Genomic DNA, 24,408 nt, shown 5'->3' with positions numbered 1-24,408 from the left:
AATTGTTTAGAGGGGCAAATATTTCTCATTAAAAAAACAAAAAAACATCATTCTTTTAAAAATAAAATGTGCTAATAATATCATAATACAGAGGAATAAACACAAGTAAGGAGTTGTTGGTAAATTATTTTTGTCCTTTGTTTTAGAGGGGGAACCGATTATTTCAGACGGCTGAAATATTAGGTTCCCCCCTGGTAACTTTTGCAAAAAAACAACAAATGTCTTCAAATACACAGGACTTGTTGTCCATGATGAGAGGAATAAACACAGTTAAGGACTTTTTGGTAAATTGTTTTTGTCCCATGTTTTAGAGGGGGAACCGATTATTTCAGACGGCTGAAATATTAGGTTCCCCCTCTAAAACACAGGACAAAAATAATTTACCAACAAGTTTTTAACTGTGTTTAAGGACTGGTAACTTTTGCAAAAAAAGAACAAATGCCTCCAAATTCAGAGGACTTTAGATAGAAGAAACATGCTAAGCAGTTGAGAAATTGAAGATATGGCCGCTTTTTTTACACATAGAAGTGATGCCCTTATAAGGGCAAAGCTCGCTGCCCTCCTGATGACATCATCAGCCTTTAGGCTCGTTCTCATATCGCTCTCGTTTCCATGGTTTCATTCCTGTCACACTCAGTCCTTTCCTTGTTTCATGTTCTTTCCTTTCCTTACACTCAGCATTTCCTCCCTGCAGGCCTTTGTGTTTTGCTTTTTCCCCGTCTTTTCTCGGAGTTACGGCTCAGGAGCCCTGAGCTGTGGCCAGATGTCCCACGGCGGCGTTACTCAGCCCAGTGTGGCGCTGGCGTTGGCTGGATTGGCCAGTGTTTACGCAGGCCCCCGGGGCCCGCCGTGACGGCCATGCTGCCACACTGAGGAGGTGTTTGGCTGTGCAGTCCGCTGCTCTTTATTTATCCCTCATGGCATGTTTTTCTTTGTCCGAGTGTGAGGTTGTACTTTAAATCCTGATACAGGTTTCACTAACTAGATGTTTGTGTAACAGCCAGTTGGTGCGAAAACGACCCTCAAGGATTATAAGAAGAAGGTAAATTAATTACATTTGTGAATCACCTTTAATGAAACCCAAAGATGATTTACAAAGGAGATCAGACTTAAACAACGAAAAGAAAAGGTTAAACTCCGCCAAAGCCGTAGTCTTATTAAAAAGTTGTAGGTCACCAATAAAATTTAATCTAATTTAACCAAAATGTCTTCATTAGCTTTTAAGTAATTTAGCTAAGAGACAAACAAACTAACCAACACTACAAAACACACAAATAAACAAAAATAAAAACATTAAAAATTGAGCAACAAAGTTAGTTCAGATACCTGTGAAGAGGTAAATTGTATCCTAAATCTCTTTTTTTATTAGTTAAAATGAACACTGAGTAATCCTGCTCTCTTCAGTAGTTTAGTTATTTTCTTGTTTGTGTTGTTTTTTTGACCCAGAAGAAATAAAGCCCTAGTCCATAGCTTTTTATTTTACATTTTATTTCTTGTGGTAGGTTTTAGAAGCAGTTGTTTGATTAAAAAAGAGAATAAACCCTGGACTTTGCAGGTATATGTAGAAATGAGGCAAAATGTTACCTCTTTAAGCTTTATTGTCTCGGTCAGGACTTTTTGCATCTTATCTGGTTTTACACAGGCAGAATCCTTCTGTTTTCAGCAGGAACAATAGTTTTTCAACATTATTTTAATTTATTTTTTAATGATTCATCAAATAAACCTGCAGCAGATCATTTGTCATCATTCTCCTGCTGTCAGACACACCTTCAGCATCTCCATTAGGTGTTTTACTGCACCGTGTCTGCTTGCTAACACACTTTTGACAATGAATTGTTGATTACATGATTGCTACCACGCCTACCTTTAGTCATAATAATGCAATGATCAGGTGCTTAATGCCTGTTTGACTTGCCTGAACATCACCTTTACCACACATACGAAATGCTGTGAAAGTTTTTTTTCTTTCCTTTAACAAAAGTCTTTTTGAGGCCAAAATGACGTGCTGGTGGGCCGTCATGCTGTCGTGGCTGCTGGCTGCAGAGAAAAGGGTAACGCTCCCTCCGTGCGATTCAGCAAAGATTTCTGCCTCTTTGAGAGGTCAGAATAACTTCATCTTAGCAGGAATGTGCTTCAGGTTTCTCTTACCGTTCCCTCTTCCAACAAACAGACGGTTCCCGTTGTTCTGCAGCAAAACGTCTGAATCGAACAGTCGTGAAGAAAAGAATAACTGCTGTAAATCCAGCTTGAAGCAAAGCAAACAGAAGCCCGTATCTGCCGACCGCTTCACAGTGGTACTGTTAGCTTAGCTGTTAGCCATAACAAACATTTCTCACGGTGAGTCTGATGAGAGGATTTACCTTTAACTAAATAGACTCCATATTGCTGTGACATATGAGACAGCGCAGTCCACCGGTCTCCTAGAACGAGGGATCAGCGGTGAAACTTGTGCAAATAGCTGGTTTTTGTGTTTATTTGGTCATTTTATTCAACAAACACAGCACCTGAAAGGCCTCAGAAATTTAATTTTGATCATGAAGTACCAAAGTCTAATTTAATTTATAGTTATTTGCACTTTGTTGGTGTAATTCTACAGTAAATCTGCACATTTTGTGTTTTATTTGTGTTGATGCTGCTGACCAGTTTCAGTTGTCGGTTTATCCTCTGGTTTATTTAGGGAAGGACATTCATCTGTGTTCCCTCAGAGCTCTGTGGTTCACGCTTGGAAGTACAGAATAATATACAGTTAAACCAGGAGAGAAGAACAGTTAGTGTTGGGGAAGTCAGAATAACGCTGCCCCTTTAAACACACATACAGCTGCTCAACCTCTGCATGCCTTGGATTCATCTTTCTGCTTTTGTTGAGATTGAGTCCAAAAGGTCAGATTGCATGATAGGTTTGTAAGGTGATCTGTTTTCCGTTTATTGAAAAGGTTATTTTCAAAGGAATCTTCTGGTGGGAGTGATCCGGTGAGTGGATTTCACAGAGATTTCACGGGAACCCAATGCTGAGGTGGTCTTTTTTTGATTTTGGTTTCATTTGTTGGTGAGAAAGGGCAGAAAGAGTCCAGCCTAAACATCAGCTGAACTTTGGCCAGGTGAAGAGGATTTTAAAGACTCAAAATGAAGTTGATGATAGAGTCCTCTACCTCTCTCTCTCTTTTTATTTACACCTTCCACAAGCTTTGGTCTCGAGCCAGCACAGGTTCTTTGCTTTTTTTTTCCCAGCCTGTTTGAGTTTCAGACATATTCACCTTTTACTCATACCTATTGCTACCCTCCAATCAATGTTTGTTTTCCCAGATCACCAAGGTAACCAAGTATCTTGCTGACTGAGCGCTTTCTTTGAGTGGTGCGATTGCACAAGTTGAAAACCTTCTGGTGTGGCGTTGAATCCTTGTCAGCTCCACCAGGAAGATAACTGAGCCTCAAGTTGTTGCTCTACTGCAGGTTTCCAAAGTTGGGGTTGGTACTCTTTTTGTACCCAGTCCTGTTACCAATTAACATAATTAGGCCATTGTCTTGACTCAGCATGACTTGCTTTGCCCTGACTTGGCTCTACTCGGTTCTACTCTGTCTCGCTGATTTTCTGTTCAGCTGATTGCCGCCTCAATGGATTTTCTGTTCAGCTGATTGCCGCCTCAATGTGGCAGCCTAAAACTTACCACCAACAGGTAAATAAAAGTGAAAAAAGAAAGTCTCAAAACACACGATTCTCTGCCACAGTTTCTAAAAATGTCGAGGCCACCTTCCCGCCGCTGGTCGGGGGCCGTAAGAGGAGTTTATTCAGTCAAGCTCCATCCAAAATCTGTCATCAGCCGTCAAGCACAGAAGCGTCTGTACCTCCTCATAGGACCACAGTGCTGGTTTATATGGTGCCATTTTAATGGATATCTATGCTCTTATGATTGACGCTGCTCCCTGGCCAATCAATGGCCTGCTGACGGCTAATGTTCAGCTCAGCTCGACTCACTCAGAACCCTGGCCGAGGAGGTTTCAGGAAGTACTAAGAAGCGAGCTGAAAGTGGGGGGAACCACACAACAGAGAGACTCTGACCCCATGGCGGGTCGACCCAAGTCGAGCTCTTGGAAACGGGCCATAGCTGNGGGGGGGGGGGGACTCTGTAGAGTAGACCTGAGCCCGTGGAAAAGGGGCATTAATTGCAAAATGGTCCTCCAGCTGTTTCTTATTCATACCACTTATTTTCACAGCCTTTCGTTGCCCCATCCCAACTTTTTGGAATTTACTCTCCTGCCGTTCTGCACAACTTGTTTTCAGGTGACTTTCCTGGACTTTGTCTTATACTTTGTAACCCACCAGCTCAGTTGTAAATCTCCTTGCATCACATTTCTTTCTCTCCACGCCCTCCCTGTCAGTTGAGTCAGCCCCGAGCGAGGGCAGCAGTCTTACAGGTGTGAAAAGAAACTGTGTTGGCGGAGCAGAGTGCATGACCTGCCTTGGATGTGACTCAAATGAGGCTCCAGAGATCAGCCTATGAATTGTGCAATAACACTGATGGCAGACACTGACTGTCGAGGTGGAATTTGGCCAGCCCATAACCCCCCCCCAACCCATCAAAGACTTCCTGTTAAATCACTCAGAGTTCCTACTTTTTCTCCTAACTCAGTGCAGATAAAGAGGATGTCCACAAGATGAGTATGTATTAATTTTGATGTAAACAAGTCCAGAAGGTTGACCTAAATCTGAAAAAGGAGTGGAGGTGGACATTAAGGGTTACGTTTTTCACTTTAACTCTGCCCAAAGCTGGTTTTCAAAGACAGAGCAGGATTATGGGATTGCAGCTCTGGTTGAAGTCAGGTGTGTAGATATGTGAAACCAAAGGATTTCTATGACAGTCAAAGTAATGTTATGACTATTTTTCATTTTCTACCTTTAAAATATAACCCGTTCAGACAAATTTATAAAAGACTCAAATATCTGAAAGAGACTGAAGAAGTCTTTGTGTTTACCTTGTACAGGAAAATAAACAATCCACAGTTCTATTTTTAAATGGTTTCTCATTAAAACAGTCTGAATTACTAAGCCATTCCATATTTTTATTGAGAAAAAGAAGATCTTTGTAACATCATCAATGTCCCTTTGGAAAGGATTTGCATGGTGATGAAAAAAAACAAACAAACATAAACTAGGTTAAAACTGGAAAAGGAAAGTTGGCAGAGGAAGGAAGTGCATGTTCTACCTGTGCAAGTAAAACTCCAAAGATTAACTTGATAAATAGTTTGCATGATTCAAGGTTTGCTTTTTTATAGCTTTTAAAACTTCTAACTTTTCAGTTTTTCCAGAGCTAATGTGCCATTCAGCTGTGCCACAACCACACAATATGTCTTCAGAATAAATGTTACAGAGGAAAGATTTGAATAAATCACACTGTGGTTCAGTCTCAGTAAATGTGCATAAATAGACTGACAGACAGTAATATAAATGAGTGTGAGTCAGACATTTTGAGGTCTGGGTGTGTAAGGTCTAAGCCGTCACACAGTTTAAGGCTTTATAAGACACCTTTCTTTATGGCATGGCTCTAACAACAGGATCTGTTGAGTAACTGGGGCCTCTTGTGCTTAAATCTTCTCAAATCCGCAGTCCCTTTCCTTCCTCCCCCAGACCCAGGCCCCCAGCTGACAGCTCCTGTCCCCATCCTGTCTCAGCCCACATGGCCTGGCAATGGATGGGAGACATCTCCATACATTTCTCATCACCCTCCTCCTCCTTTTCCTCCCCATACTTGGGCCCAGCTGTGCCAACGAAGCTTGTGTGCTACGCGTTTCCTGTTGCTTCTCTGGCCAATAAATGAAAAGTAATGGTGGAAAAAAAAGAGAAGAAGCAGTTATGTGAGAGTGAAGGAGAGAAAGTGAGTGAGTGTCAGTTTCTGGCATGGGTTTTGCTGTCTGCTCAGTTTTCACGGCCCACGGTTTTATTAGACTTTCCGCCAGGCTGCGGGTGAGGTTAAACGGCCACCGCTGCCCCGTTTGGGCTCAGAACCTCCTGTCAGCTCCCCTCTCAGCTCCCCTCACCCGCCTCCACCCCCTCTTTCTGGCTGTCCCAGAGTGCCGCTGCCAGTAAAGGAAACACATTAACACCAGGGCCTGTAACAGAGCAGGCTTTGTCCAAGGCTAGGCGGAGCCGTCCATTAGCCCCATGCTCTGCTCCACGCTGCACCAATTAGAGACGGCAGGGAGCGGAGCCACTCTAAACAGAGGTGTGAGCTTTACAAGGAGACTACAGGTGAACTCGGGGGGAAATAATAGACTTTATTACTGATTGGTGTACTGTGCTACACCATGTACCTCTGACACCTTTTTAAGAGCCAAATGGGCTTTACGGGGTTTAGACAACCTGTGTTTAACCTGCAAACTCCAGTTTGCCTTGGACACTGGATCAAATCAAGCCTTGGCTCCTAATTTACTTCAGTCACCAGACGTAGCTCTTGTGGCATTGCTTTGGCTCAGTGAAGCAATTTCTGCAACATAAAGGGCTGGCCTTGATAATTTTGTGATTACTTTTTTTTTCTCAGTCCCAGAGCTGTTGCGTGCATCTTAAATGTGTCTCCGACCCTTCTGATTTTAGTTTCTGTAGAGTTTTAGAGCTGCAATAAAGGTCTAAAGTCGGCTATAGAATATGAGAATATATCAAGGCATAGACAAAAGAATTGCTTCTAATAAAATATTTGAGTGATTTTCCAATTGTTTGCATTCTGTTGTTCTTTTCATTTCAGGCTGCAACATTCTGCTTTATTGCTCTTTCAGATAAAGATGAACCTTGATATTGTAGTTTTAAAGTTGGGAGTTTTGAATGACAGGCAGGATGTTAACAATCCAAGCAGCACATGCTCAAGTGCTATCACTTTTAGAAGCTATGGCAGGTCAAAGTCCAAAAGCCCTGGATCAAACACCTCACATGATGTAGCTTGACAGCATCCTTTTATTGCTTATTGTGTGTGTTGCTGCATGATGAATGTCCCACACGCCATGATGAAATAAGAGCCTGTCTCGTAATATGGATCAGAGCAAACCTGACAGTTGTGTATGTGTCAGTAGCAGAAGAAAAATCGTTGTTACCATCTGACTACGGTTAGTGAGAGTGCTGGTATCTGCCAGGTTGGAGAATGGCCCTGAGGCTGGATTAGACAATCAGGCAAAGACAGGACAGGCCTGACATTGGAGGGGGTTTCCATTCACAATTTATCTACGCTTCGTGAACACGTGCTATTTCTAACCATACGTGTCAGAGATATTGATTGAAAGACTGAAGAGCAATGGATGGTTAGAAAGTTTTTCTATATTGTCAAGACTAGTGCACAGACTTTACTTTAAACTTCGTTAAGCTCCAGCTCAAAATGGCGACAAAGAAGCGTTGACACGAGGACCACGTGACCCACTACCAACACACAAAATGCTGTATTTTCTTAAATAAGCATGTCTAACCTTCCCTGGTCTGTTTCTGCTCAGCCTGCACAGCGCTGTCGCTTGACTATGAAATAATTACTACAAATTTAGTGCATTCGTATGATTGGGTACATGGGATTTTCCTGTGTCTAAATGGAGGCTCTGCTCCATGTCAGGGGAACAGTGATACAGTGTGGAGCCAGATTTATTCTGCCGTAACCAGGACGGACACAGAACTTAAAGGCAACATTCAAAAACCAGCATGTAGGAGCTCTTCAGAGGTTAACACAAGGTTGTGGGAGATTTATGCACAGAGAAAACGTTGCATGAACTAAAAATAGACTAAACTTTGATGCAAACTTGAGTTCCTTTGAAATCACATTTTCACATCCCCACATATCTTCCATTTTGCTTTTTGAACAAGCAAATCAGACGAGTTGAACTCCTCAGGCTCTAACAAGCGGCCTCAACTCAGATGGTAACTTTATTAGACATGACACCTTAATATTTAGTGTTGATTTCCATCAGTATAATGTTGTATTTGAGTTGGAGGCCTGAGCCATTTATTCACAAGCTCTCCACAGCGTGAGCACAGAACATAACACCGCCAAAAACACCCAGAAGCATCTCTAACCGTCCCGGTCAGAAGAAGCTCATTTGTGTTCCCACAGATAACATTGCCACGTGTGCCGCCTCACATGAGCAGCACCACAGGGTGATCTGGCAGATGTCAGTGTGGCAATTCTTGACTGGTTGATGCAGCGGCAGAGCCACGGTGGTCCTGTTCGGTTGTAATTTTTCAGTGGAACTTGCCTGTTGCTTTTTTTTTCTCTTTATGTTTAAAGACAGATGGCCTGAGATTTGTGTTGGCCTCAAGCCCAGATTTGACACCAAAACAGTGAATTAGAGAAGAAAATGAGAGAGAAGGGTTCTAAAAGGGACTTGTGGCTGTAATATGAGTTGGTAAAGAATCGATTTGACTTAGAGTTAAATTTCAAGTTTTTTGCTTTGGCTAATGAGAGCCTGGAAAAGTAGCAGAGGTCTGGGAGACTGTGGTGTTGGAGGGATACACAGAATGCTAGTATTCATCTCTGAAAACTCTATCTCCAACAGTGAGGTCTTGATTTCATGTATCTACCATGTTTCTTTTCTGTTTATGTGTGTTGGAATACACTGAGCATTTGTAAGCATTAATCCCATTCAATCTGTGCCAACATATGTGTTTCAGGTTCAAACTTTGTGACTCGTAAGATCAGCCGTTCTGTGGCAAAGATCCACCTGGGCCAACTGGAGAACTTCAGCCTCGGCAACCTGGACTCCAAGAGGGACTGGGGCCATGCCAAAGACTACGTGGAGGTAGAAAAAAAAAATCACACAGTCATTATCACACACAAGCCCAGAGAAATCCACACAAACTGTCTGTGCACTGCTTCAAAGCTGAACAGCGTTCATATATACACATGGCATTAACGGGCCGTGTTTTCCCAGATCATTTGAGGCCATAATATGTGATCTGCATGAAGCCTCCTATGATTCTCTGCCAAAAGAGATTCGGAGATACAGAAAGAAAGGGGCAGTGGGAGGAGAAGGAGAAGGCTGCATGCTGTGAGGCCACAGACTGCACTCTGGTTTCCCACAACTCACCCACGTCCCAGATCCCTTCAGGCCCCCATCGCCATTCCTCTAATGGCTGCAGAAGAAAGAGAGATATTAAGAGAATGCCGTGGCCCGAGGACGATGACAGAAATACTGTGTTTGTGTTAAGGTAATGGTGCCAGCAGCAAGCAGGGAGAAGAGTGGCGAGATGAAACGAATAGTGGGGTCGCCTTGTCCGGGAGCAGACTCTGAAAGTCTGGGTTTTTCCCCTCATTGTATGTGTGTAGGATGCATTCATTCCTCTGTGTGTGTGTGTGTGTGTGTGTGTGTGTGATAGGTCAAGGTTGGAGCACTTGTGCACGGCTGTTGAGATGAAAGGCTCGATGGGTTGCCATGTCTAACAGCAAACCCCTCGCAGCGGACTGTGTTATTATTAGGAGGTGATGGCGGTGCACGTGCTGGTGGTGGGGGGTTCTGAGATGTGAGTTGGGGGTGAGGAGGTTACGGCGTGGTGCTTATGTTTAACAGCAGAGCGCGGTGTGGGGTCACTGTGTCAGAGCTGGAGCTTCATGCTGTTAAGGAGGAGCAGGGAGGATTAGCATCAGTCACTATGATTAACAGTAGACTGTTGATCAGTCATACGTAAGGAGACCTGAAACTGCCAGAAAAATAAGAATATAAATATAGAAATGGCAAAATGGCTTACTTTCTCCGTCTCGCTTTTCCATTTCTGCATTCCATCTTCATTGGGAGCAGCTGCAGCTCAGTAGTAGACCTTCCAGTCAGAAAACTGAGCATTTAATACCCAGTCTTGATGCATGCCAAACTCTCTTTGGGCAAGAAACTGTTTCCCTAATGCCTAAATATGTTATTAGTGAACATTAGATGTAAAGAGTACAGTAGTGTGTGTGTGTGTGTGTGTACAAATATGTATGATTGTGTGTTTTAGTAGAGGATTTCTATAAGTGATGCTAAACAAATCAGAAAAGGGGAGACAATGCTGAATGCTGATTTTAAGCAGAATTATTCACTTTTTCAGATTTGTTTAATGTTTTTGACTTATGACTGATCCAATCTGCAGAAGCTATAATAATCATAATAATAATAATAATATGCAGTGTGCACTCCTTAACTGTATATGATTTAATTTCTGTATGATATTGTCTTGAAAGAAATGGAGCTACATTTGAAATGCAAGTTTAACCAGACTAAAAACAGCTTCCACAATGTGTGGCTTTCCACATTTAGCAGCTATATTTCCAGACCAAGAGTGCTTCTTCTTCTCGTGCAAAGCTCAGGTTCTCAGTTGTGTACGATCAGCCTCCTGCTGCAGGCTTTGTGTGTGAACGCACTTGCCTGTCCGCCCTGGTTTGAGATGCACCAGGTTTCCTGTGGGAACTACGACATTCCACTTCTGGTGAATCAAGCACCTCCTGTTGCGGAAAGGCTTTTTTTGATTTTTTTGGGGGGAAGTTAAACAGAAGCTGGAGGTGCAGAGGGGAGAAGGAAAGAGGGAAATCTTAAAACGGACAGGGGGAACAGACGTGTGTTTGTGGGACACTTTTACATTATGCATAAGTGAACCACCCAGCAGACCATCAAAGGCTGTGGCTGTCACAGAGATCCCCAGTACCCCCACCCTCCTCAAACCAGCACTAAGTTATCATGGCACAACCAAGCAACTGCCTATCTGTAAACAGAAACATGTGTGTCTGCTTCAAGCTTGACAACTGCTTTTCCTCCCTCTCTGTCTCCCTCTCGTCACCCCACCCAGCACAGGGAAATTGCTTGTAATTGGCTGTGGATGGATTGCGGGTGGCAGGAGGGGCGTGCTATGTGTCTGCCCTAACAACGTCTGAAGGCGTGTGGCTGGCTGGGCATCATCTCCTCGGGGTATCGGGTGTCCGTCCCAGGCAGACACGCAGACAGACCTCGGGCTGCCCGGTTCCTCTCAATGGAGCCCTTCTTTATTATTGTAATATGAAATAGATGTTGGGAGCTGAACGTTTTAGTATAAAATCTGCAGATAGAATAATTTAAATCCCCCTGATCTCATTTTCCGTAAGGGGGTTTGGAATTTTTCAGTCTGATGGCTGTTTAAGGCATAATGTGGTCTGTAGTGAGTATGATACAGGACAGATTTCTGACTCTGAGCTTGCCAAGAAGAAAAGGAAACCCACAGTAATCACTCACACAACATATTAAATGAGCAAATAAAGACGCAGCAGTAGGCTATCTTTACTGAGGATTGTCGTCCTCCCTGCTCACTGAATTTCCCCTGCAGTTTGTGAATCCCTACCTTCACCTATATCTCCCTGTTTCTGGCTGCAGAGCCATTTCCTGTCCACAGAAGAAGGCTGGCTGAGAAGGAGAGAGCTGATGTTCATTTGGTGTTTTTAGTTTTGGCTGTCATTTTGTCTGTTTCTCTTTCCACTTTGTATTTCTTTTCCTTTGACGTCCAACAAACAACACTTCTTTATCCCCCCGCCTGATCGACAAACTGCTGCCAGATGAAATGTTGACCTGCTGACACAGTGTCCTGACAAGTCCCTGTGCTTGTCTTGTTGGCAGATTTCTCTTTAAATTATGATCAACTGTGAAATTTGGTTCTGTGAAAGGTGTGTCACTGTGATGTGGGTGTCAGTTTACAGCTTTTTTATTTTATTTGGTCACAGCTGCCTCTCTTTTCAGTAATGGTTGCAGATTAGAGTAATTAAGCAATCACAGCACAAATCAGAACTAATCACAGCTGACTGAAAGTGGTGGTTCTTCCATGGTGTGGGTATCAGGAGTGCATGTATTCTACAGTAAGATATTCACACATTGAACATATCAGCCTTCGGACGGTCAATTAATCAATCTATGTGTAGTTCAACATCAGCAGGAATATTTCACCTTCTTCAACTTATTGCACATAATATTTTATCATTTGTAGGAACTTTGCCACATGTCAGATTACTTTTATTATCAGTTATTCTCATTTATAAACGTATTTTGTCAGTGTTTTCAAATAGCCCACTGAGGATTCAGATTTCAAGAAAATCTTTTTTTCTCCCCAGGCAATCTATTTGAAAACACAAAAATGGCCACTTTACATCTGCAGAAGGATAAAACAGCTTTAGGATCATTTCATCAGGGCTGGATTTTTTTGAAAGTCGAGGCCATGCCAAGAAAGAATTAAAAATGAGGAGCCAAGTACATCCATAACATCGGCCCTTTAAAAAGGAGCCAAACTGGAGTGGAACATAAAATCAGGAGTTGCTGCTTCTAATTCATTCTCTACTGTTGCATTAACTGTATATCTTATAATAAAATACAAGTTTTTCTTTTCTAAAAGTCCATGTAACCTTATCCAAATTGGTGGTTTTTCTTTATCTTTTATAATCATGTTTGTGAAGCTATGATCAGTGCATCAGTGAAGTTGTAGTTTGTCTCTCTTACATACCTGTAAAAAGTTAAACCAGTGAATGAACAGGGCAGGTCAGGGGGCCCCTGCCCCAGGATCTGCCCATGGTCAGGTATTTTGCTCATGAAATTGCTCAAATGGTTAATAGACCATCAAAAATGTAATTTGAGTGATTTGTTCTTGTTTTAACAACAATTAGTGACGCAGCACAACAACAAAAGTTCTGCTAATTATGATGATGAAGCAGATTTAACATGGAGATACAGCAGAAAAACACCGGTAACATTAGCTTGGACTGGAAGAACTTTTAAAGCATTAAAGTCTCTGCAGATTATAGTTTGATTTTCTGTTAGTTATTTCTCATATTCCTTGTGTCAGCCTTTGGGTCTGGGTGTTCGGCCTTTTCATTTATTTTATGTGTAGCCATCCTGTAACACTTTCAAGGAAAAACAAAAATCCATGTTTATCAGTGCAGGTGCAGTCTTTTAATTTAACGGTAAGCTCTCTACTGTGGTAGGACTCAAACACTTGCATTGTCCTTTTTTACTTGGTTTAAAACACACTGCGACCTCGTTAACTTGTGTGTTTTATTGATGGCTGCCTGTTTTTGTTTTACAGCCGTGATTCAGGGAGCTGATAAATACCTCTGTCTGCTCTGTAAGGTTTTAATAAACACAGCTGGAGTGGTAAAAACCTAAAATTGGAGCTAATAGGGCAGGGAGGGGAGGGAGTGTTAGGTTTCATCACCAAAACCTCCCTGAATGCAACGACAACTTCCCAACCTCTGAACCCCTGAACCCCTGCTGCCGCAGCCCAGCCGAGTGGCTGCAGAGGCTGCCGTCATGTCGTCATGTCATCACAGGCAGGATGAGTAAATGACAGCAGCTGTGTGCGTGCACAGGTTCATTAATTAAAGGGGAAATTTGACCTCGTACCCTGAGCAGCAGTACAGTTGTAAACAGGAGTTTACCCCCCCCCCCCTGAAAGCAATAAAACCTCACTAATCCCCGAGGAACCACAGGAGCGCATTAATATACAGACAAGTGAGGCGATTTTCACTCATTTCAGAAAACAAAAGAAGAGTAAAAACAAAGTGATCCTTCTTTAAACAGATTTATAGCCTTTAAAGGCTGCTTGTTTAATTAATTTTGGCCATCTCTGTGAGGAAGTCCTGCCTCTACATTCAGTCGTTTCCACAAGCGCTGATAAAACTGTGGAATTTGTGAACCAAATAAAAGAATAGCGTGGCACATGTAAACAGATGGAAGCTGGTCCTGCAGAAACACTCTGGGAGGTTTTGTAGGAGGTGGGATATAATGAATCGAGTGTAAGACTTTAAATTGCTCTCTGGGGAGGATCTCTTGCCCCATCTAAATCCACATCATAAATGATTGAACTGTTGGGAGTGTTTACTGTGGCATCGTACCAGAGGGACAGCATTGGCCATAAAAATGTGAAATGTTGAAAATATTTTATTAATGCAGGAAAGAAATTATGATTATTGCATAAAACCGACTCCCTCGTGCTTCTCTGACACTAACAGAACAGACAAAGATTTATGATATCTAATGACAATGCTAAAAATATGTTTAGTTTTTTAATTTATGTTTTTGCTTGTTTGACTCTTTAAAGGCAGACAAGTGGTTAAAAATAGTTGTTTTCAATTCTGGGATCATTTCGGTTTGTCCTTTTGCTTTTTGTGTGTTGTCCAGTGTTTTTACTGTTTCTGATTTTCTCTGCTGGCTCATCTAGAGAAGTACGTTTTTGTGTGGCTTAATGAAGAAGTTGGCCCAGGACAGGCTGCCAATCCGCTCCCTCTCACTGCTTTGAATAAAATCAGAACATGGATGTTTTTGGACCGTTAAAAAGTTGGAGTAACCCAGCCGGCTCGGGGAGAACACAGAAAACAACAGAGCCATCCGTGACACTGTCGTTCCATCAGAAAACCTATTAAACAAAAAGAAAATGATCATTTTATCTGCTAGATTGAAAATGCTCATAATTGCTAAAGGAATTTCTCTCTGCACTGACATTTTTTCATTGTTTTGGTTTTGGAGAGTTAATCTTTTACCGACCAGGTTAATTTGAAAAGGCAGCTAAGTGTTTACAGTTTTTCTCGTTGGCACATAACATTCCCAGTTTGGGAATATAGACAGTTGTGATTGTCAATCTTAGCTTAGCTTTAATTTACAAATAGTTTTTAATAAACCTTACTCTTGTTTCATGTCTGTTTGGGGATAGTTGTAATAATCATTTGTAGAACACATTATTTTAAACTGTTTCTACTGAGCCTTGCAAACTTCTTTTTTCCTGTTTAAAGAGTTAAAGACTCAGTTTGTCTTTAACATTTAGAGCAAACAGATTTTTTAAAATGAGATGAATTGTGTGTTTTCATTGCCTAAACATTGGAACTGTGTCTTCATCATAATGAAGATGAGTGAACGGATGATACGAGTGAGCTTGTGGAGTATTTCTGATTGTTTTTTACAGCTTTGTGTGTTGCAGCAGCTGGCCTCGAAGGCCTGAACTCCCCCCTGCTGGGGTGAGGATGAAAGCAGATGCTCTGCTCCCTTTTTCCTCTCCTTTCTCTTTGCTGCTTTATGTAACTGAAATCCTCAGCTTTCATACGAACCCTCCCGGAGTCCTGCAGAAAGCTGAGGCAGAGTCAGACGGACTGACTGACTGGAAAATGAAAGCATCTATAATTTCGTTTCTGTTGAAAATGAAACTGATTTCTGTTGCCTGGGTTAACAGAGGCCTCTTTCAGCTTTCTAAAGTTAAAATACTAAAAGCAAAGGCCAGTCTGCTGTTTGTCTTGTGCTTTAGTGCCGGATTTCAACGAGTTTGTTTGACGACAGGTTTGTGGCTGGATTGACATCCCCCACACATGCAAAGGAGAGATGTACCTCCCACCTGGAGAGATGGAGCAGGGCAGGAGGAGAGAGGTTGCTGGAGCAGGAAATAATGGATGGGCTGACATCTCCTCAGGGGGTAGCTGGTGGGAAGGCTGTGCACCCCTCTGAGCATTTAACAGGCTGGGACAGCAGGGCAGGAGGAAAATAAAGTTCAGTCAAAAATACGCTATAGTTAACATATAAGTGATGCTACAGTGACATCTTTTAGTTCGGCTCTGTGTCTGTTGATAACTAAAATCTGATTGGTTTGAACATGATGGGCTTTATCCACAGACACAAACATTAGCTTGAATTTAATTATGATCATGAAAATCCAGAGGTCTCTTTCTTGAGCCGAATACCTTCTTCCTTAAGTTGTAGACTGGTTTTGTATCTGTTGTCAGTGATGGAATATTTTTTCCTGAAATATAAACAGCCATGTAAAACAGTACACTGAAAATAAAAGGTTGGATTGATAAACTGTGCTCTCTGCCTTTAAGGCGCAGCTTTGATAAACACTTTATTGCAATAAACCATCCCAGATCCTTTTGTATGCAGACATTTCGCGTTTCATGCGATTCAGGGAGTGAAGCGAAGCTCTCTCTGGTCCAGCAGTCAGAGCTAATGGAGCTGAGGGATGTTTAGAGGGTCAGGGGCAGGGAGGTCATCTTGTTTTAATTGTCTGAGGAGTCTGGCCGACTCTTTGGGACTGGAATGTTTGTGACCTCGTCTTTTGCTCCTTCGCACTCCCTCGCTCAATGTGTCTCTCTCAGTGTCAGACGGTCGAGCGGTTCGTGGGAAGATTCTTGGGCCAGATTGTCAAAGTTAGGCCAAATATCACAAGAACGCAGTCACACTATCAGCTCTTTTCTTTCTCTCACAGCTCGCTGTCTGTTTTCTTCTCTTGATTACATTTTTGTCCAACTGGCTGACCCTTTGGACTCTGCTTTCAGTGTGTGTGCACTGTGGGGCTGTGCTTGTGTCCAAGTCCTAATATTTTATGCATTTGTTCACTTATAAGGGACAATTGGTATCATATGTTGGTGTAGGTTCTCAGTCATCCAGGACATGACAAATGGCATCGGTTACTTTTTGCACACAAATAGGTCAAGTTTATTTTCACTCCCTCTTTGTAACACATGGCGCTCTGTCAGAAGCTTTTGTATCACTCTGCAGCAAACTTGTTTTCCTTTAAAGGCAATTCCTGTGAGGCACATTCAGTCTGTACCCGGTCCTTGGCTGCCAACCACATGCAGCCCAGAATTTAATGACCGCCAGCCGTGCGATCTGTTCAAAAGGTGGCAGCAAAGACAGGAAAGTCACAAAAGACCACAGGTGTGAGTATAAACAGAAGATAAGAGAATAAGGAGGCTTGTTTTGAGGAAATGCTGCTGTTGTCCATATTTGTACAAATCTTCACTCAGGAATGACTAGGATACACAAATCACATAAAATACTTAAAATCACCTAAAGAGTTGAGTTTTGTGGTCCAGCTGGTTTTGCATTCAGCCTTTTAAACCGCGTAGAAGCCTATATTACCATGTTTAATCTTTGGTACAAAAATTCCTTTAACCCAACCATGAAGCCAAAAACAAATCCACATCTCTGTTTTTTTCTGCCACTTTCTGTTAATTCACAACTTCAGAGAGGTTCAAATGACATAAAACATGTTGGAACTTTTGGTTTTAAGGAATAAATGATATTTCTCAGTTGTCACAAAGGTTCATCATGCAGGAAAGACTTTTAATCAATTTGTTATTTAGAATTTGGCAGGCCGCTTGTGGAAGGTATATTTTCTCTTGTTTAACATCCCATCAAACCTAAATTGCTGCAGCATCTCAACAACCAAAGATAGTCAGCCCCTGGATGCAAGCAGCATAATAACCTGACTGTGTTCTTTGGTATGAACTGAACAGAGGGAGTTTAATCTAGATCCAGGCCCGCTGAGAGCTGTCTGTAGTCTATTGAACGTGGCAGAGACAGCATCCCCAGCAGTCCACTTCAAACAACTCCAGTGGCTCAAAGAGAATGGAAACATTTGTGGGGTCACAGCACTGAAAGCTCGTCTTCCCTCTGTTCACATGACCAGATGACTTCCTCATGTTGTCTGGTTTTTATTAGACTTTCAGGAGATCCACGTTCACACAGCCTTTATGATATTACTCTGTTATCACCACAGAAACTCAGAACAGCGTTCACACACAGAGGCTTCACATGTCCATGAAGACAGGTTGAAGAAAAAGTAATAAACAACATACTGTGTGTGTATTTTACACACATGAAGACACGTGAGCATGCCACAGATTTTACATAAAACAACACAAGTGTTTCCGGTGAAACACATGTCCAGTGAAGTTTGAGACGAGTGCATAATTGGTGAAGAAATGCTGTGCTGAGGTGTTAGATTGATGGATGAGGAGAGAACTGATGCTTCATTCAGAACCGATCTCTCTGCACCACAATGAGGCATTCACTCACCGCTGCTCGTATTCAACTTTATCCTTATTAAAACACCTTCAGTGGAGAGCCATGTGTTTGCTTTTGGAAGGTGGGACTTTCTAAGGGAGTGCAAGCAATTGCTTTTTTAATTAAGAATTCCCAGCAACATGAGAGAGTGTGTGTGTGTAACCTGAGGGGAGGCCCCTGTCTGTGACCTGCATTGATAATGGTAGTTTGTTTTCATTCTAAACTGGCCCCAGAGTTACTGGTTTTGCACCTTATATGACCCCAGTTTAACCTGGTCACCACCTCTTTCTAAGCCTTTGCTCCATGTCAGAGCTAGGATTGGTCAGGATTCAGTTTTGAAATACTTTTAAGCTGTGGAATATGGCCTTACCATCTGCCCAGAAAGGTTGGTTTCTGAGCCTGCCCAAAGCAATGGTGAACATGGTGTGTGTAAATAAAAACATGACTTCACTTTGGAAAATAACTTTAACTTTTTATTTGGATGTAGATGACAGATGCAAACCAAACCAAACCAGTTTGTTTTGTAAAGTATGTTAGTGTGTGGAGTCATTTTGAATCTCTCTCCATCCTTGGTTGATCAGCACAGTCCCCCAAACCTCGACTCAGTTGTGGAGAAAGAACCTTGTAAGCTTTTCCTATTAACCTCTTTGTAGATGGCTGAAGATGTTGACTATCATTGTGACCTTCACATCATCTTTCTGTTTATCTTTTCCATTTTGTTCTCTCCTTTTCTGGTGTCCTGTCCTTCTTGGGTTTTCTCTTTCTTTCCCCTCTCACCAGCCCTTAGTCAGCATCCCGTCACACGTTTCCACTGAGCTGAATGCCGACTCATGCACACCCGCTAACACATGCATGCGCCTAATCAAGCTGAATGACTGCACATTTGTCTTGACAGTTGCTATAAAAAGAGCAGCCCACTGAACGCTGCAGTCCTCTCATTATGTCATTACAGACCCACACGAGGCAGGCGGCTCGCTGGCTTCTGCCTCCCTGTTTCAAGCTCTATTTTCTGCATTTTCATGTGTCTTTGTGGAACAAAGGAAAAGATGTGGGTGGCGCCTCAGAGTGAGAGGTGGGAGTGTGTTGTGGTGAAGGGGAATCCCTAGCACTTCTCTGTGTTTCAGAGGCTCCATGGCAAGTGTTTGTTTATGCCTGTGGGCCAGAGGGGAGAGACGGTGGCCATGTTCAGCAGCTACATGAAAGAACCCGAGCGCTCTAATGAGATGTAATTACCATGTGCGTATGTTACATGATTGTGAGGAGGAAAGGAATGAGTAAGCACGCTTCACCCTGCCTGCATTTAGAACTTTTTCATATTTTCACGACACAGTAGCCTGCCTCATCACCCTCCAAACCAGCACAACCTCAAAGTATAGCGTTAGCTGATTGGAGAATGTCACGGTCTGTCATGCTTGTTTTATTCCTTAAGCTTTTGAGCTACAGTCTGATACGACCTGCAGTGAAGTAGGCAACGTTTCAAGGCTCTATGGGATGGTGAAGTCAAAAGCATGAACAGCTAATTTCTGTTTGTACAGATGCCAGGTTTGATAATAACATGCATTCTTTGTGGCATATCTAGATAGATGGATATGCTGTGAAAGAGCAGTGCATCTCAAACAACCACGTTGTGTCAAAGTCACAGTTTGTTTCCATAAAGACCAATTTGATGACCGCAGATGCTGCTATAAGCCTTCAGTCAGATTCAGTCAGAAAATGTATGAAGATTATTATTATGTTGAACCCAAGGCTAAAAGGCCCATCTGCCATCCTGTTTTTGTAACTCCTTTGTGTCAGACACATTATGATAGTGTGGGTTATGGTAACTGAGGCTGATTTGAGAGATAAATAAGTTACTGATTGGACCTAAATCTTATGGCTTGCTGCCAAAATCCAATATGTCAACATCTAAAAGCTGAACACATCAGTCCACAAACAAATGAGTGACATTCAGGTAACTGTGTCAAATGTTTGTATAGTCTTTATGTGTGAGGTTCAAGGTGTGATGGTAACAGCGTTGGGGATCTGACCTGTTCGCTGAGTTTGCTGTCATGTCAGAGAGGTCTGCGTGGGCAGACCATGATCAGCTCCTTAATGGTCTGGAACTGGAAATATGGCTGTTTGTATTTACAGACCATTTAGAGCTTTCCACTGGCATTCACACTCTGCAACCAGAGAGAAAACAGCAAACACCAGACTCCATGTGCAGGGTGCCTCTCTGTACGCTTCACGAGGTTTGTGAGCACGTGAAAGCCTGCCGCCCCGAAATAGCACACGCCCCTAATTACTGCTGCAAACACAGGTGTGGAAAGCAAGGCCTCCCTCCACCCAAAACCAGCCGTCACACAGCACCCTGTGTGTTCCTGTTAGAAAGAGAAAAAGAGTTTTTAGTTGGTACATGAGCGAGTCCAGACCACACCCTTTGAAGTCGGCTGCATCGTGCGTTGGTTTGGCAGCGGACGTCCAGTCCCTCTGTTGGCAGGCTGGAAACCTTATACCCCACATCAGTCAGACCTGTCACTCATACATTATTCATGACCAGCACACATCTTCAGACTGGAACAGAGGTGAATTAAGCTGGGTGGCGCTGCTGTTGGGGGTCTGACGCTGTTTAGACTCGGAGAGAAAAAATGAGCTGTAGAGATTTTTTCTCTCCATTGCAGACATGAAGCAAAAATGTTAAAATATTATTTATTTCTCAGTGCTCCGATCTTCAGACCTGCACTGTGTGTAATTTCTGTCCACACCAAAATCAAATGAGGAATTCCAGAGGTTTGTTTTACTGTATGTCTAACTGTCTGATCTTGTCACCTACCAACGAAAGATGTTGAAATTTAGTTTTATTTGTTAGATTTAGATCCGAAATCCTGGTGGAGCATGGACTTTAAATTGTTGGATATAAACTTGATGGGGTTGATTTACAGTTCAACTTTGGCATTTGAGTCAGAATTATCTAAATCTTATTTCATTTACAAAGTTCTAATCTAATAATCAGAATATTCATATAATTTAAGCATCAATATCCATATTTACTTGCTTTGTTCATATTTAGGTTTATACAAAGAACAAGACAGAGCAAAGTTTGAACAATGTCTCACTGTAGTTGGATGATTTCTGTTGGCTCCATTCCATCTTCTGTACCACAGCTTCATTCATCCTCAGAGAAACAGGGGATTATCATTAAACCAGTTACTAGTGGCGAAGGTACTGTTTTTACCAATTTAAGCTTTATTTTTATCCCAAGACAGACACATACCCATAGTGATGCTGGAGTACTCTGGGATCAGCAACCATTGGCCGGGTCGTTAATGATCTGTTTTAATTGTTTGTGGAGGACAAAAGTAGATGCAGACTGAAAGTGAAAGAAACACATTAGCCCCTTTTGAGGAAAAGATGTTGTTAGAATAAAAAAAATAAGTTTGACAGGAGAATTAGCATTTGTAAACACTTACAGCAGTTTGTGTCAGCCTACTGAGATGTTACCCTCCGTATCTCCAGAGACCGTTTCAATTAACTTCCCAACATTTTTAATTGGATCTGAACATGTGAAGTCCAAACTGTAGACACATAACATCTGTTTGGCTGAGCTAGACAAAACCCTGCTTATTATGTTTTCAAAGCTTGTTTATATTCATATGAAGTCACTGTTGAATTATTGATTAGGGGGAAAGTGTGAGGTTGGCATCCTTGCCTATTTGTCACAGAGGAAGGGTGTTTCTCGGTAAAGCAGCAGCAGATGCCAGTTCTGCTGCTTCGTCTGTCTGCATCTTTTCTTTCTCACTCTCTCCACGTCTCTCTCAGTTTGAGTGTCAAGCTGCTGAAGTCAAATGGAAAGTGACCCGGCAGCCAGAGCTATATTAAAAACACTGGGTCACTGTCGGAGAAACATGCTGGCAGCCGTTTAGAAAAAAAAAAAAAGGCTTTGGCACGGTATTCAAACTGGGTTTTGGACTGTTTTACCAAGCAGTTGTACAAGCCTTGGCAAAGCCACACTGTGGAACACTGAACGCCTTGGCGAGAAGGAAAGCTGGGGTATTTTAGAGGTCCTAAAGTATTGGTTTTGACAAACGATTCCGGACGCCATTTTTAAAAACATACCGTAGAACAAAGGGCATTGTTGATGGGGGGGATTGAACTGGTTCTCATGACTTCGACAAGAATGATTTTACACGGTTACAGTAGCCATGGGGCCTCTTGTTGGGGTGGGGAACAGTGTGTGTGTGTGTGTGTGTGTGTGTGTGTGTGTGTGGGCTGGGGCAGGATATGAAGAAACCTCCGAGCAGCTCAGTGGATATTTGTTCCTATTAACTTGGAACGTTTAGTTTAAACAGACACTGAGCTGAGTTCAGGTCCAGTTCGCTCTGTGACTACATCTGTGCATACATTTGTTTACAACCGAAGAGTTAGTTTTCAGTTAAAGCCTTTCTTTTTTTAAAAAGAGTTATTAGTTGTTGTGTTTATGTGTGTAATTGAGCTGAATGAGCTTGTTGTGAGGCCACCGGTGCTTCCAGGCAGTCTATCCTGCCTTCTTGGATCTTTCCTCTCTGGTTAACACACACACTCACAGGAAGCCAATGAGGCATCTGTGTCCTTCCAAAGATCAACAGATGGTCCGGTACAGACTATATGTGTATAGATTGGTCAGAAATGAAAACCAGGTTTGTGTATTTACTCACAGTGGAGAGAATCCAAGGCTTGATCCACGTTAATCTTCCTCAGAATTACTCAGAGATATAAAGATATTATAGCTAAAATCTCAACTATTATGTTTCATACAGTTTGATGCACACTAAATGTTACTAAAACATTTTGACATTTGATATTTTCTCTGTGCTCCTGTTCGGTTTTCCTTTGTAATCAGACAAGGAGGTTCTGGTTCTGGTTTGGAAGAAAAGACATAATGTGAACTAAGTTGCTCGTGTTGTAAAACAATTTTTTTTTCATCCACCACATTTAATGACATTCAGATCATAATTTCCATGTTTTCCTTTACGTTGGTGATTTCTTTAATTCCTTAAAGCTTAACATTGACACTGGTTTGCAGCATAGAAAGAGGACATTTTTTAAGATGTGTCAGAGTGAGACCAAGAATCAAATCCATGCACATTTTTCTAATTATGGAGTTATGTTAAAACAACAAGTGTTTCAGCAGCAATCATTGAGTTTCTCATAGAAACCCAGTGATTACTTTCAGAGAGACAAAATACACAATCCACATTCTTGGGCACAGGCAGGTTACAGTGATAATTGGCTTTAATCATGCTAAACATTTGCCTTCATTGAACACTACCATTACGTTTTGTGACATTTTAGTTTTTATTTCTTTGTGCATGTTTTCATATCAGCTGCTGACTGTATAATGAGTTTACTCTGGGTGTGGAGGGTTGGTTTTCTGCTGGTTCTTTTTGTTCACCTGTTGTATCCCAGACGTTAGAGGGTCATATTCTCAAACAAATGTTGTGAATTATCCTGTGATGCGACCTCGCTGCATTTGCTGCTGACCCCATTCATCTCCATTAGGCTTCAATTATCGGGTATCATTGTAATTGCTGCATGAGAAATCTTGGCTTGTCGAAACCATAACTCAGAACCGCCTCAGCCGAGTCCTGCTGGTCCATCCTGAATCCAGAGAGGGCAGAGTGGAAAGGTTAAAGAGGCGGGCGGGGAGCGATGGAAGGAGAGGTCGTAGCTCCGGTGAGAAGTTCTCCCAGAATTCCTAACTGGAGTCGGCCTCTGCTGACACGCTAAGAATCATGGGAAAACCTGATGTTCAATAAATCACGACCAATGAGGTGGAACCAGCCTGCTTGAGACAGAACTGACACAGGTTATTGATGTGTTTATGGGCAGAAGAGTGGCTGTTTGCAGTAAAAGTATCAGTCGTTCTGTCTGCGTGCACGCTGTTTGACTTCTGATGTCATGTTGATCAAAGTGTCGGCTTCAGATCTCTGTTTCAACCCACAGAACTGTGAAAGAAAACAGGAAAACAGATTATTTTTGTCTCGGGATGATCTTACTGCGACACAATCCTGATGTTGTTTTACCTCAAGACAAAAAGACACAGTATTGCCATTTAAACAGTTTTTATGTTGTTTCTAACTTTTACTCAAGGTAGTTCTGCAGATTACCACCTAAATAAGTATTTTACAAACCGTAAGTTTGCTTCCTAAACCTAACCAGGGACTTAGTTTCAAACTTCCCCAGAGACTTTTTTATTTGAACCTAAACAGTCAGTGAGTTGAAACAGTGAATGAAAATAAGTGATTCCTTGTGTGTATCTCAGAAACATTTAACATCCTAAGAATGAGAGCAGGACAGGACTGAAACTAAACTCTCTACTTTAGCTGAAATCTGTGTTTTGTGAAGATACTTAGGATATTTTAATAATAATCATAGAACTAGAAGTTTTTCCTTTAAAGAATATACAGCTGTGACGAGGATCTACATTAGAGTCTTTAAAGTTTAATATAAAAAAGCAACAAAAACTGAACTGAAGGGTATATTTTATTCAGTTATATTAGATGTGTTCATTCAACAGATTTATTAGATTTACAAAATATTATAATGGTTGATTAAACTGACTAAAATCAGCTGGAAAAGAGATAACTAAAAGAAGATGGATGGATAAATGGATGGATGGATGGG

The 24,408-nt window shown here is 42.0% G+C and overlaps 1 protein-coding gene across 1 annotated transcript in view; it reads left to right on the top strand.

Moving 5' to 3' along the window:
* The window catches only part of gmds (GDP-mannose 4,6-dehydratase), a 142,813-nt gene that overhangs the window by 50,548 nt on the left and 67,857 nt on the right, over window positions 1–24,408 (top strand). Inside the window, exon 7 of the mRNA XM_017429088.3 lies at window positions 8,633–8,760. Coding sequence (XP_017284577.1) covers window positions 8,633–8,760 — 128 coding nt within the window. The remainder of the gene's footprint in view (window positions 1–8,632; window positions 8,761–24,408) is intronic.

Source organism: Kryptolebias marmoratus, linkage group LG24 (genome assembly GCF_001649575.2).
Source record: "Kryptolebias marmoratus isolate JLee-2015 linkage group LG24, ASM164957v2, whole genome shotgun sequence".
NCBI lineage: Eukaryota > Metazoa > Chordata > Actinopteri > Cyprinodontiformes > Rivulidae > Kryptolebias > Kryptolebias marmoratus.
This window is presented reverse-complemented; position numbering and strand designations above follow the sequence as displayed.